General features: G+C 39.9%; 1 protein-coding gene across 3 annotated transcripts; it reads right to left on the bottom strand.

Moving 5' to 3' along the window:
- Window positions 1-2,876: 2,876 nt before the first annotated feature.
- KCTD7 (potassium channel tetramerization domain containing 7) lies at window positions 2,877-11,400 on the bottom strand. Of its 3 annotated transcripts, none has more exons than XM_062615747.1 (5): window positions 11,305-11,400; window positions 8,788-8,980; window positions 7,864-8,033; window positions 6,378-6,556; window positions 2,877-5,867 (listed from the first exon to the last, which is right to left on the bottom strand). In XM_062615747.1, exons 2-5 carry the CDS (start codon window positions 8,929-8,931, stop codon window positions 5,491-5,493), a joined length of 870 nt encoding a protein of 289 aa, XP_062471731.1. In that variant the 5' UTR covers window positions 8,932-8,980; window positions 11,305-11,400; the 3' UTR covers window positions 2,877-5,490. The 3 variants fall into 3 exon arrangements, with proteins under 3 accessions (XP_062471731.1, XP_062471732.1, XP_062471730.1); XM_062615748.1 differs by lacking the exon at window positions 11,305-11,400 and adding an exon at window positions 9,657-9,675; XM_062615746.1 differs by lacking the exon at window positions 11,305-11,400 and adding an exon at window positions 9,076-9,620.
- Window positions 11,401-12,793: the final 1,393 nt, after the last annotated feature.

The following is a 12,793-nucleotide window of genomic DNA, read 5'->3' as shown; positions in this document are numbered from 1 at the left end:
CTAGTGGAAGGGGTCCCTGCCCGTGGCTGAGCTTTAAGGTCTCTTCCAAACCAAACCATTCTGCGATCTCTATGATTCTATGGCAAATGTTTTGCTTTTACCTCACACTCAGGCAGCACTCTGGAGCATGTGCTTATGGAGACTGCAGAGGGAACAGAAAGAGCTAGTGCTATTTAAACCTTATTCCTCTTTCCCTTCTTATTTACACAGTCCTCTCGTGCTGTTTTTGGTGTCTGGGTTTTTTTTCCTTCCACAGCAGGGCTCCACACAGACATCCAGCTGTGAAAGCAAGGGATGGTGTTAGCAAGACAAATAGCAGGGAAAAGAGTAATTTAGTTACTTCAGAAACTGAGCACTGCACAAGGGGGGACACTTTGGCCTTCCTTGGGACTGTCTTGATAGGAACAGAAGGGCATGGGGGGAAAGAAGCAGAACTGAAAGGGCTGATTCCAGCCCATCTGCCCAGGGAGACTGCAAAAGTACTTCCTTCCTTTGAGGGAAATGATGGTGAACAAGTTAGCAGCTGGTGCCATTAAAATGAAGCCTGCAATGGAGATTTGTGTCTTAATTTTTGTTTGCAAAGCAAGCTCAAATCATAGGGACTGCAGTGGCTGCAGACCAGATTCCAGCAGTTTTCAGTGGAATGTACTTTTATTGCACAACAGAGACTTGATATCCACATTTTCTTCTATGTATTTTAGCTAAAAAACATGGACTACGTATTACCTGAACTGAAAAGTCAAACGTCATAAGAAATAATACACCACAGTATTAAACATCACGCATCAACTTACTTAAACATCAAACCCTGATTGGTAGCATCCAGGCTGGATTTTCAAAGGCATTACAGGTTACAATGCATAGACACATACAATTTACAGTTCAGCAACACAAAATCCATTTACAAAAGTCACAGTGAAAGTGGAGGTAAACTTATACTGAGCTTGTGTAAGTAAAATGACTAAGAACTGGTTTGGGAAGCAATTTCCAGTTAGAGGACTACATACAGAAGATAGTAACAGAACATGATAGGGAAAGACTGGAGGGTTCTTTTCTGCTTGTTAAATCATGTTTCCATAGCCCAAAACTCAGGACTATGCTGGGCCCTCTCTGCTGTGTGTGACCAACCTGAAAACACTGAAAACTGTTTATCTATAGGTAACCAAAGAGATCAACACAACTCCAGGGTTCAGTAATACCAACCATAACTTAAAGCCTGAGGGATCTATAAATTGCCTAAAGTAGTTGTTAAGTGACAGAAATATCATGTCCCAGAGATTTATGAGCAGTTAAGAGAGCATCTTTCGACAGTCTCTGAAGTCTGCTCTTGCCTGCCAGGCAGCTGCATCTCAAACTTGATTGCTTTGCTATGCAGAAAAGACAGATCCAGTGTATAAGATGGGACATAAAGGTCCTCAGATCTCTGAGTGATGCTGAAATTCAAGTAGTGTGACCCTGCAGCCACACCACAGGTCCACAGCCACTGGATTCTCCCACCCCCTTAACAACACATTGCAGCAAAATGAACTTACACAGGAAACAGATGGACACGGGTTTCCAGATAGGCTGGATCCTCTGCCTGACCTCACATAAATGGTGATGAGCCTTCCTCTTGAAATAAAATGGAAACAATCTTGAAATGCAGTGCAAACAATCAGCTCAGACACAAGGCTTTCCCTGTTGGCACTTCCATCATCTTCCTCATCATATCACCTGAACCAGGTCATCTATCAACAAGAATGAGTGGCGAGAATAATGTTGGGAAGGAAGGTTCCCAGGGGTGCAAGTGCCAAATGAAAATAATGACCTTTAATTATATCACTAATTATTTTAAGGGATCATGCACTTCTCCTTCAGCTCAGAGCACACAATAAACAAGGCCCTGGGACCCCAAAATACAGGTACTTAGGCGGAAAACATATTACTGTGAAACAGATATAAGCCCTAAGAGTTTACATTTCTTAACAGCCTTTAGGAAAAAACAATGCAGAAAGTAAAATTAAAGTGACTATGCTATAAATAAGGGATTTTAATTAATTTAGTCCTGTTTTTTTGCCAGTAATTAGCAATTATCAGTCACTATATTGTAATGTTAAAAGAATTTTAAACCAGACTAAATAATCACCTTGTAAATAAATTTGGGGGAGCAGCAGAGAAGTAGTAAATTTCCTGCACATAAAGTTGTACATCTTAAAGGTTAGAGAAAGGGGTAAGGATAAAGGGGGAATCCAGAGTCATCAGCTCACCATGAATCTTCAGGCTAAGCACTTCATCTCCTTATGCCTCTTACTCTTCATCTACAAATGGAGATGTGGGGGAGTGTGGATCAGGATCCTACTGAAGCATTCCTTCAGAGCTAGCAAGGATTGTCCCTGGGGAAATACGCTGCAGAACTAATTCCCTCCCTCTTCCGTGTTTGCAAAAACCAACACATGCCTAATGCACAGGACAGATTTGGAACAGGCTGCATTCAATTCTGGGGGGGGGCAGTGATAGGCAACTTTGGATTTCACTAGGAAAAGCAAAGATATACTAAGAACCATAGACAAAAGAATCAAAGCAGCATGTATCCTGTCTTAGAGCACGATGTCTTTCCTTCAAATGGAACTGAGCTAAACGGATGGACATGCATTGTCCTTCTAACTATCTGCAAATATGATATTCATAGCAATTATTATATTGGTAACGCAAGACCCTTCATTGCCTGACCAATTTGTCCATGGCATCAGGTTGCAAACACAGGGTATTTGGGGATGGAAAAGTAGTTATCTAGATGCTTAAGTGGCAAAGAAGCTAAGTAGGAGAAGCACAAGGAAATGGGTAAATATATGTTCTAGCAAACCTCTGGCCTAGAAAGTCCTAAAGAAAAAAAGCAGTATTACGTAGGCATTTAGTTTAATTAGACAATTATAAAGCATCCACGATATACAAAAACATCAGTCATCTTAAATATGGATTTAGTAGATCAGCTACTCACATTTCTGTTGCAAATGCAGAATTCAAAAGTTACGCTACACGCCAAGAAAAGGTAAGTCAATAATAAACCAGTTATTAGATTGAACTCCCTGACATCCGCCTGCCCAACTCTTCTGTTTCTGCCAAAACATGAACCCACATTAGGCAACATCATCTAAATCATTGTAAACAAAGACTGCTTAGAAGGAGTGTAGTCAGTAACAATACTGTTAACCTGCACAAGTCACAACACAGAATGTACATGTTTAATGAAAGCATGTTGGCTCAAATCCCTGCTTTCTCTTTCAATATTGCACTTAATGTTTGCTGTCTTCTGGAGGATCTGAAGGATGAAAGCATCAAATGAGATGCAAGTGATACAAACTAAGACTAACTGTCTTTTTAGTTAATCTTCCTTAGGAGGAATGTTATAAAATATCAGTGTGTGCCTATTAAGAAATAGCAAACATGATCAAAACAGGGATTTTGCCATCACAGCTTCTCTAGAGTAACAGCAGAAGTCTTACAGCCAAACTAAAAACATACTGTTAAATCCAACTGTTCCATTTGTGCTGAAATTCAAACCAGACTTATATCCCATGGAAATACATACATGGTTACTGATTAACCCAGTAAGACTGCAATTCTCATTGTAATCTTTATATAAACTGGTCCTGTAAATCCTGAACTTAAATATCTTAAGTAGTCTCATTTGACTTTTAATTTTGGGCTGTCAAACACAAGTCCAACACCTTGTAACATAAGGCCAATATTTAAAAAAACAACTGAAATGAACTTAAATGAAGACCCAAATGCACATGATTTCCTCCCTCCTTCCATTTCAAAATCTAAGCTCTGGACTTGAACCTCAGCACTTGACAATGATCCTCTGTAAGTAAACATGTGAAAAGAGATCATCAGAGCTGTACGCCCCCACCTCAGAGAGGCACATGACTAAAACATCCTAAATTACATAAATACAAGTGTGACAACGCAAACAAGTTGCCTCTTTTTTTGCAAGACAATTTGATCATAAAGTTATTATAATTATGAAAATTCTCAGTTACTGAGGTAATTTTAAGAATAATTCTAATTAACATGTTTCTTAAGTGTTTTGGTCACAAGCTTTATTAAGCAATATTCTTGGATCAGCTAATCCAATGGAATGCAATACACAAACATTTATTTTCCCTCTCTTTAAGATTACTTTGAGGCTACTTCACGTGGGGTCTTTTGGAGAACTACTTGATTTTCTGTCCCTCACACAACAGTTGTATCTTCAGATGTTTAGTTCTCCCTTTCAGTTTTGGACATTAAGTAATCCAGCCTTGAAATGTGGTTACTAATGTCAGAAGTGCAACTATTACCTTCAGAAAAGAACACGATTCTGCAGTGTCTGCCTCCTTCAGCATGGAAAGACATTTACTACACAGATATATTGGTTTATAATTGGAGAATTATTTGAATATGAAGGTTATGAAATTATTTTTCCTGATATTATACCAGGAAGGGTCAACAAGAATGTTAAAAATGAGACTTAATTGCCTGGAGAAGGTGAGGTGAAGAAAGCACTTGTCTAGTATCATCACTTGACTCTAACTCTAGAACAAAGTTTAATATCACAGAATGTAAAAAGACTCAGTAATAAAATAACATACATTAAATATTCCTCTTACTTCTGCTAATAGGAACATACACATAGGGTTTTCTCATTTACCAAAAGCCTTTGTAAATGACCTGATTCTAAAGAGCTTTTTTTTTTGTAGATACTGTAAACATTTAGAATTTCTAAGGCTAAAAACAGGCACAAGTCTTTCATGAACAGTTATTATTCCTAAAAGCATTAAGGAATATATTCCAAATCTGCTATTCCTTCTTATAACAATGGAAATAATTGAAATATAATGTTATAAGTCACAATGCAGATTTTTAATTAAAAAAGAAATATAGCTTAATCATGACAACAGTTAATACTATATAGGGAACGCTCCTTTCGTTTTGCTTTTTTTAATGATCTATTACACGAAAATTACATTTCCAGAATCTCTGTGCTGGGTGTTACTCGATTTTAGGAAGTGGCAAGTTTAAGTAGTGATTAAAACATTTCTAAGTGGGTAAAATTCAACCACCTTATGTCAGCATTCTTAGCACCCCCACTTTATAACAATGCAGGTGAGAGCTGCAATATCCGTTTTGCAGTTTCTGATACTAAAGCTACATGGAAGGGGCCACCTTATAGAAGATGTTAGATGCTCCACTCTGTAACTTCCATGAGGTGATTTTGTTTTGTGCCTCGTTAAGGTACCTGAGCCAAGAGTCTTGTTTCAGGCTGGTTTTTCAAGACTGCAGAGGTTTGCCAACCTCTGTACCAGGTTTTCCCTTGTGCTGAGCAGCTAAGCATTAGCCAACGTTTCAGCAGACTGATTCCAATACTTGTTAGCAGCAATGCATTTCCAGAGACACGTTGCAAAAATATTAAAAGCAATTGTCATCTAGAAGTCCTTTTATCCCCTGCACTGTTCTGGACAAGGTAACTCACCACCAAGTAATCTTGAATTCATAGATAGGACGCTTGCAGTAATAGTGATTTATCAGGTGTTTATCACACACCCCAATACACTGATGATCCACAGTTATCCCTCTGTCAGACAGGTCTGTCACAATACAGTGCAGGAGATCATATACATCAGCCACAGCCTCCCAGGGCCCAAAAGATACATCTACTTCACAGTGATGTTCAAATAGCTTTGTCTCACTCTCACTCCTTTCAAAACGTAAAGAATTGAAGTGTGGGCATTCATAGGGAGTGATGGGCATCTCTTCTTTGAAGACACAGACCTTCAATTTTGCAAATCTTGCTTTTCTCTGCATAGCTCTGAGCTTTGCTATTTCAATGATCCTTTCCAAATGATCTAAAAAACAGAATGAAAAAGTTGAAAATAACACTGAAGCACTTAGCAAAAGAAAAACAAATGCCATTATTTCATGTGAAACATTACTACAGTGCTTAAGTTATTCTTAACATAATATTAGCAGCAAAAAAAAAAGCTGTACATAGCTAAATATATAGTAATTAAACCAGTCTGTCATCTTGTGAACTCCGTGTCCCTACAATGTGCCCAAGTTCATTCAGTTGCATCCTAATGGCACAAACACGGACACAGAGAAACCTCCTCTTTTAATAAGCCTTACATGTTGTGGCCTAGATCTTGCTCTCTTTTAAGGCAGCATAAAATTCCACATCCTTGGATGCAGCAGGAACAAATCTGATGTGGAGACCTCAAAGATCTAAAGAGCACGAAAAGTGCACAATAAACTTCTCAACTACAGTGGAGTTTCAAAGCTAAAGCAGAGCTGCAAGCACCACTTAAACTACTCAAATCATGTTGGAACAAACAGTCAATACTACTTTATTTATTTACCTTTGTAATACGGCATAAGGCCCAGGAAAGCTTGTCTAACTTTTTCTCCTTTCAGAGGCTGGATATCCTCTAGATTGTCTAGCAATGGTCCTATGGAATAATACTGAGCTTCCTTGTAAACTGCCCTCACACGTTCTCTTGGCGGCAGATCACCAGATCGTAGAAAGTTAAGTATGTCTCTAAAAGAAGGGCAAAAATGTTATTAAGTAACATATTTCTGCCAAAATGCAGTGAACAACTCACTGAAACAGAAATACCATCATATTTTAAACAAAAAGGTTGAAGTGGCGTAACCACTTAAAACAGAAGAGGGGACAGTATTTTACAGGAAAGAGAACATAGTCACTGTATTTCAAATTTAGGTCTGTGACAAAATGATCTTTTCCATTTTCCTGAAGAATTATATACATGGACAACATCCCACAGAGAACCAAGACTGTAGTGAATGGATGGTGCATTTGCAAAGGGAAGTTTTCTCTTCACAGGATCAGGGCCACATACACTTTTAGTATATATCATAATGATAATAACACTTCTTTCTAGTTTGGAAACAGTGTTAGGCTACAAGATTTTTTAGCATGGAAAGTAATCACTTTATAAGCATTAAGAAAGCTATTATTGACCATAGCAAATAAAACAAAGCATTCCTGCATTCTTCATCAGCATGTCAACAAACACAGCACGTGCTGACTTGGCTCTGTGTTCCAGCTATGTTTTCAATTCAGACTGACAACATGACAAATGAAGTGATTTGCCAACAAAGTGCCAGGCACTTTCAAATTACCAAATGTAGAGAAACAATTATTTTCTAATAAATATAGTGGTTTAATCTATTTCTGTCCCAGATTACAGCACAATCCAGATGTGCTTTGAAACTAATTCAGTCCTTGTCTGTTGAAGAGATTAAGGAAATGTAAATTAAATTGCAAAGTGTGCTTTGAGCAAAGACCTTAACCCATGAACATTAAACCATGAACACTGCTTACCTTTGCTAGTGATCTCATACCAGTTCAGAGTATTAATATGATCATGGTTAGTTTAATTAAAAACAAAGCTAAACACACAGGAAGGAATGCTGAAGGTGAAGGAACATAGCACTATCAGCAGTAATAATATTTGAGGCTTGTGCTTTTTACCAGCTATGTTATATCCTATTTAAACACTGAAAACAGCTAGTTTAGAACTTAGATGCATTCCTTCCATTCCCTCTTTATCATATATACTGTAATATCAGTTAAAACCAGTGTTGTACAAAAGAGCTTCCTGTGAAAAGCAGTGCCAACTACATTCGTTTTTAAAACTTCAAAATAACTTGATACCTTGGAAGGAGACACTTTGGAGGAGACAACGTACAAATTCAAAACTTGTTTTTCTTTTCCTACTGTAAAACTTCAGCCCTTAAGAGTAAAACAAATAGTTTCTTCATTTCTTTAAAAACAATTTTCTTCATCAACAACTTCTAAACTATACTACTGAGGACACATACCCAAAGTAGGTTCCATCTCTGTCAATAAAATATCTGCCTTCAGCATCTGTTGGGATGTAGTGTCTTCCACTGAACATAGCCGCCAGCATCGTGTCCTCGTACCGCCTCAGTGTCGACAGTCTTGTTGTAAAATACATGCCTCCTACGTTGAGTGGAACAACTTCTGGAAACTGCAGAAGCAACCACATCATCGCAAATGAGCCCCTAATCCGTGCCAGACACGTTCAGGCCGAAAGGGTTACAACTTCTAGAAGACACAGCAGGCAGTCTTTGCCAATGTGACATGACTTGGTCTGACAAATGCTTTCTTTCCCAGCCTGTTGCCGCAAAGCAGTAAGGTTGAAGGGTTAAGAACCTGAATACTTTGGCTGACTTCTGGGTGTAATCAGGGATGTTTTAATGTTAATTGGGAATCTGAAGTAGCAGTAATCACTCAGCTTTAATACCAGATATTCATTAATAGCATGAATGCCTCCTCCTGCTCTTCTGGGGAAGCAAAACAAAAAGAACCCACCCTCTCCAACCGTGGACTTGCACTCAGTTGCTACTCTACTGGTTCCTTTATGATACTATACTATACCATACTATTTTATATGATGCACTGAAAAAAAAACCACTGACTCTCTATTTAGGTTTATAGGAGGCCTAAAATCTTAATATCACATCTTAAGATGCTCTGGTATCAGAATAAACAGTTGTATTTCTCAAGTCCAAACATGGATGGAACATCAAACATGAGTAATGCTGCCGAGCTACTGAAGTAAAAAAATCAAGAGACAGCTTTATCCAGCCATTTAGCTACTAATGGAAACTGAATTCGATATCCATAAATCCTCCAACAAGGAAATCCCAAATTCTCTGACACCTGAGCATTACGTGCTGCAATAACTGGCCCTTATCAGTACAGTACCAGGGAGCTCTTACCTGCTGAGGCAGCAGAGGTAGTGCTTGTCCTGCCTGGGTTGCAGTAGGAGTGGCTGGCTCTTGGAAATCATCCTCTGCATCCGAGCTCGACATGGCATCATCCGGGTTTCCACTCACTTTGTTCTGCCCCGTAACTACCACCATCCCTCTGGCTCTTGGAGGCAGGTCTGCTGGGTAGGCAGCCGTGGCAATGCTAAATGGGAAACAAGACCCAAATGACTTCGGCACCCTCCCCACCAGCGGCAGATCACGTGGCAGGCAGGGCACGTCACTCCCCGGATAATTTACAATGGCATTGTTATTGCTGGGAAATGAATCACAGCAGGGATGGCTCTTGTGCTGAGAAACCAACTTGGAGGGGTTGTCTCTGCAGGAAGGCTGTTTGCACAGCTGGACCAAGGTCCTACAGTCACAGAGCCCCTGCCAGTGGCTGGGTAAGACACCGGCGCCCATTGGCTGTGCGGTGCGGGTGTGATTGGCTCCGCCACGCCGCTGCAGCACAATGTCATTTGCTGGGGGAATTTGGGTGGCTGCTGCTCCAGCCCATCCATCGCCATAGGCCGCCGGCACAAGCGCGTCCTGACCGCACACTCTCATTGGCCATGGGTGCTGTGCAACACCCGGACTGCTGCTCCCAACCCAGCTCTGGGTCTATCACCTTCAGCTGCACAGGCGGAGCAGAGCCTGTATGCACAGCGACACACACTTTAACAGCTCTGTCCAGTTTTAGCACTTCCTGCGAGATGAGGAAATGGGAGTTTTCCAACAGAGAAAACATTTTCCTGCCTACTGCATCACATTACACTGTACATAAACACGCACATCCGATAAGCATGTATTTAACTCTGCATATTACATTGTGCTGTTACTGCTTATCAGCAATTTCCTTTCCTGCACAGAAAAAACATGCATAGAAATGCCAACTACAATGCCATCTTCAGCTGGACGATGGGATGGAGTAACAATACTTTGCATTATAAAAACAATAATTAGAAGAGCAGAGTAGGAAAGAGTAGAAACCCTGCTGCTCTTTTTACACTGCATTATGTAAAGAGTACCTCTGTTTACAGGATTGCCGGGGTGTCTCCAGTGGCATCACAACATCCTAACAAAGACATTATACTACCAGAGGCTTTATCTAGCTCTTTAACCCTGCAAGCTCCTTCTCTGAAATCCCTATAAAACATAAACAGAAAAGGAGTATTTGCACATGCACATCTGGTACATTTATTTATTGACTAAATAAATGTTGCAGAAAGGTTGCTTCCAATCCAAATCAAAACGCAGAAATGACATAAAATTTTAAAAGCCATCAATGATTAATTATTCTGCCTTATGAAATCTTTTAATAGAGTCATCATGCACATCATTAGCCTGCCTGTACACCTCAGTTCTTAAAGGGAACACTGCAAGTTCAGAATGAACCCAGACAGAACTGGGATGCTTCCAGCCAAAATAGATAATCTTTAGAGAGCTGATCAGATCAAACGCTCCACATTCTGTGGAGGTGAATTCAAGATCCTGTTTGGCACCCTAATGAACCTAGGTGAGTAGCTATTGTGCAGTTTCAAACACTTCCTTTTAAACTGCTGTTAAAGAGGCTTGTCTCAGCTCAGGACAGGGACTTACTTTCTCTTCTCTACATTTCAAAAGATGGATTTTCACTTCATCATCCTTTTTCTACAACAGTACAATGCACAGGAAAAGAAATGAGCATGGAACAGCTTCTCAAAGTCTACACCTTATTAATGACTTTAATATTTGTCCTGAAACAACATTTATTCTGATATCATCAATTATCAAAACAAGTCAACTATGCCTCATAGATAAAGAATATATACAACATAAAGGAAAGATTATTTTGGCAGTGACTCCTTCAAGGAGGTAAACTAATTATCATCAAGAAACAGCTTGCAAGAGCTTAATTTATAAGATGCACAGTAAAACTTGACTGCGGGCCTGTACTTATTGTGACTGTATTATTTATAATGCTGTTACTTGACACACGTGCTTTGACTGCTCTATTTCCAGTTCTCTTAAGACTATTCAAAACAACTCAAGACTGACCCAAACTATGATCTTTAATTCTCTGTAATTTTCAAGTACATCCAATGTTCTTCACATAAAAAGAGCATATTCTGAATAAACAACTTCAGCTCCATTAAGTACATCACCATCATTGACCACAAAATGTATTTTGGGCAAGTTCATTCATTTAGCATTGTACCAAAAAGATCCTCTTTCCCAACAGAAACAGAGGTTTGAGAAAAAGGATTTTTTTCTTCCTCTTTCATAATTCTCCTTCAACATGACACCAAGGTTGAGGAAAAACACGTGAGAGAGCATACAATAATTATGTTGTGCTTGTGAGCAGCAACCTTCATTGCCATTAGAACACAGAGCAATCCCCTAAATAGTGATGTTTAGTGTACAAGATCCCAGCCCATAATTAGTCCAGGATTTAGGAATAACATTAGTGGCAGTTAAATGACGAGACTGATCATTGACAAGTTTAACCTGTTTTCTGACGCTCATGAAAGGGTATGTGAAGTTCCTCTCTTGGTTTGCTTCACTTCCTGCTCACCCATGGACATGGAGTAGTGCAACAGCAGTTGTGACTGGAACAGAAAGTATTCTTTCCTGAAAGACAAACATAAGCTGATCACTGACCAGTTTTCTAACATACAGTCTTCTGCATTTTGGTTCTCTTCATTTCAGTTCATGAGGAATACGCATCCATCTGAATATCCTCTTCTTGCCACTTAAAGCATGCACAATAATTAACTATGCACAAAAATACTTCTTTGTTAAATCTCTCTTTAAAGTTACAGGGTTTATTTACGAAATGCACCCATTTCACTTTCAAATATGTCTAGGTCCAGATGAACTGATAATTAATGAGAAAACATCATCAATAAACAACATTACTACTAAATCAAATGTGTAACTGACCCATACATCAGCACCATCCAACTCTACCAGAAACTCCTTCCAGTTTACAACCTACCTGTAATTTAAATGGCAGAGATTACTCCCCAGAGCTTTTGATATCCACAGCTCAGATACTGTCTCACGTACACTTGCCAAGTGAACTGGACCTGCATGTTTTGCTTCATTCCCTAGGGAATAATAGCCCAACCCTCAAGCTGCATCAAATTTCACTTGATTCCAAGATTCAAAAGAGCTTTTTACGGCTCTGCTGTTCCCTCAACTTTTCTGTATTGGTTTAAACAACTTTCCCTTAAATACCTTTCGAGGTTACACCGGTGTTGGCAAAGTTACATACTTACAAAAAAGTGACATAATGCACTTGTTTAAAGGTATTAATGTACAAATGCTTCATAGGAGACCTAACAACCTGCTATCCAAAGCTAACTCATCAGCAAATGCTTGTTCTGGGGAGATGCCAACCACATTGTTAGGAAGGCTCTCACTTTTCCAAAGGAAACTAGGTTCCTGTGAGAATGCAGAAGAGGGGACTTAGCAGGCTCTCCATAACATTGTTCCAGAGACTTCGTGTGAGCAAAGAGGGAAAAGACACAGCATTCAGTCAATTCTAATGAATCCATGTCAGAATAGCAAAGAACTATCCTGAAAAAGGGCTGAGATCCCCAAGCTGAAGTAAACCGAATTATAATGGAATGGTTTGGGTTGGAAGGGACCTTAAAGCTCATCCAGCTCCAACCCCTGCCACAGGCAGGGACACCTTCCACTAGAGCAGCTTGCTCCAAGCCCCTGTGTCCAACCTGGCCTTGAACACTGCCAGGGATGGGGCAGCCACAGCTTCTCTGGGCACCCTGTGCCAGCGCCTCAGCACCCTCACAGGGAAGAGCTTCTGCCTAACAACCCATGGATAAAGGCTACTCAAGCTGTACTCACTGCTTGCAGCAACTACAGCCTTACACAGAGTTTCACAGCATGGACAATGAGCTCGAAGCAGCTTCCCAGTTCCACCCCCATGAGGTGAGAAGCCACCATTCCCTTCCCGGACAGGGCAGCACAGTCC

This window comes from Pezoporus occidentalis, unplaced genomic scaffold, assembly GCF_034315485.1.
Source record: "Pezoporus occidentalis ecotype Australia unplaced genomic scaffold, CSIRO_AGI_Poc_V1 ctg183, whole genome shotgun sequence".
In the NCBI taxonomy this organism is placed as follows: Eukaryota; Metazoa; Chordata; class Aves; order Psittaciformes; family Psittacidae; genus Pezoporus; species Pezoporus occidentalis.
This window is presented reverse-complemented; position numbering and strand designations above follow the sequence as displayed.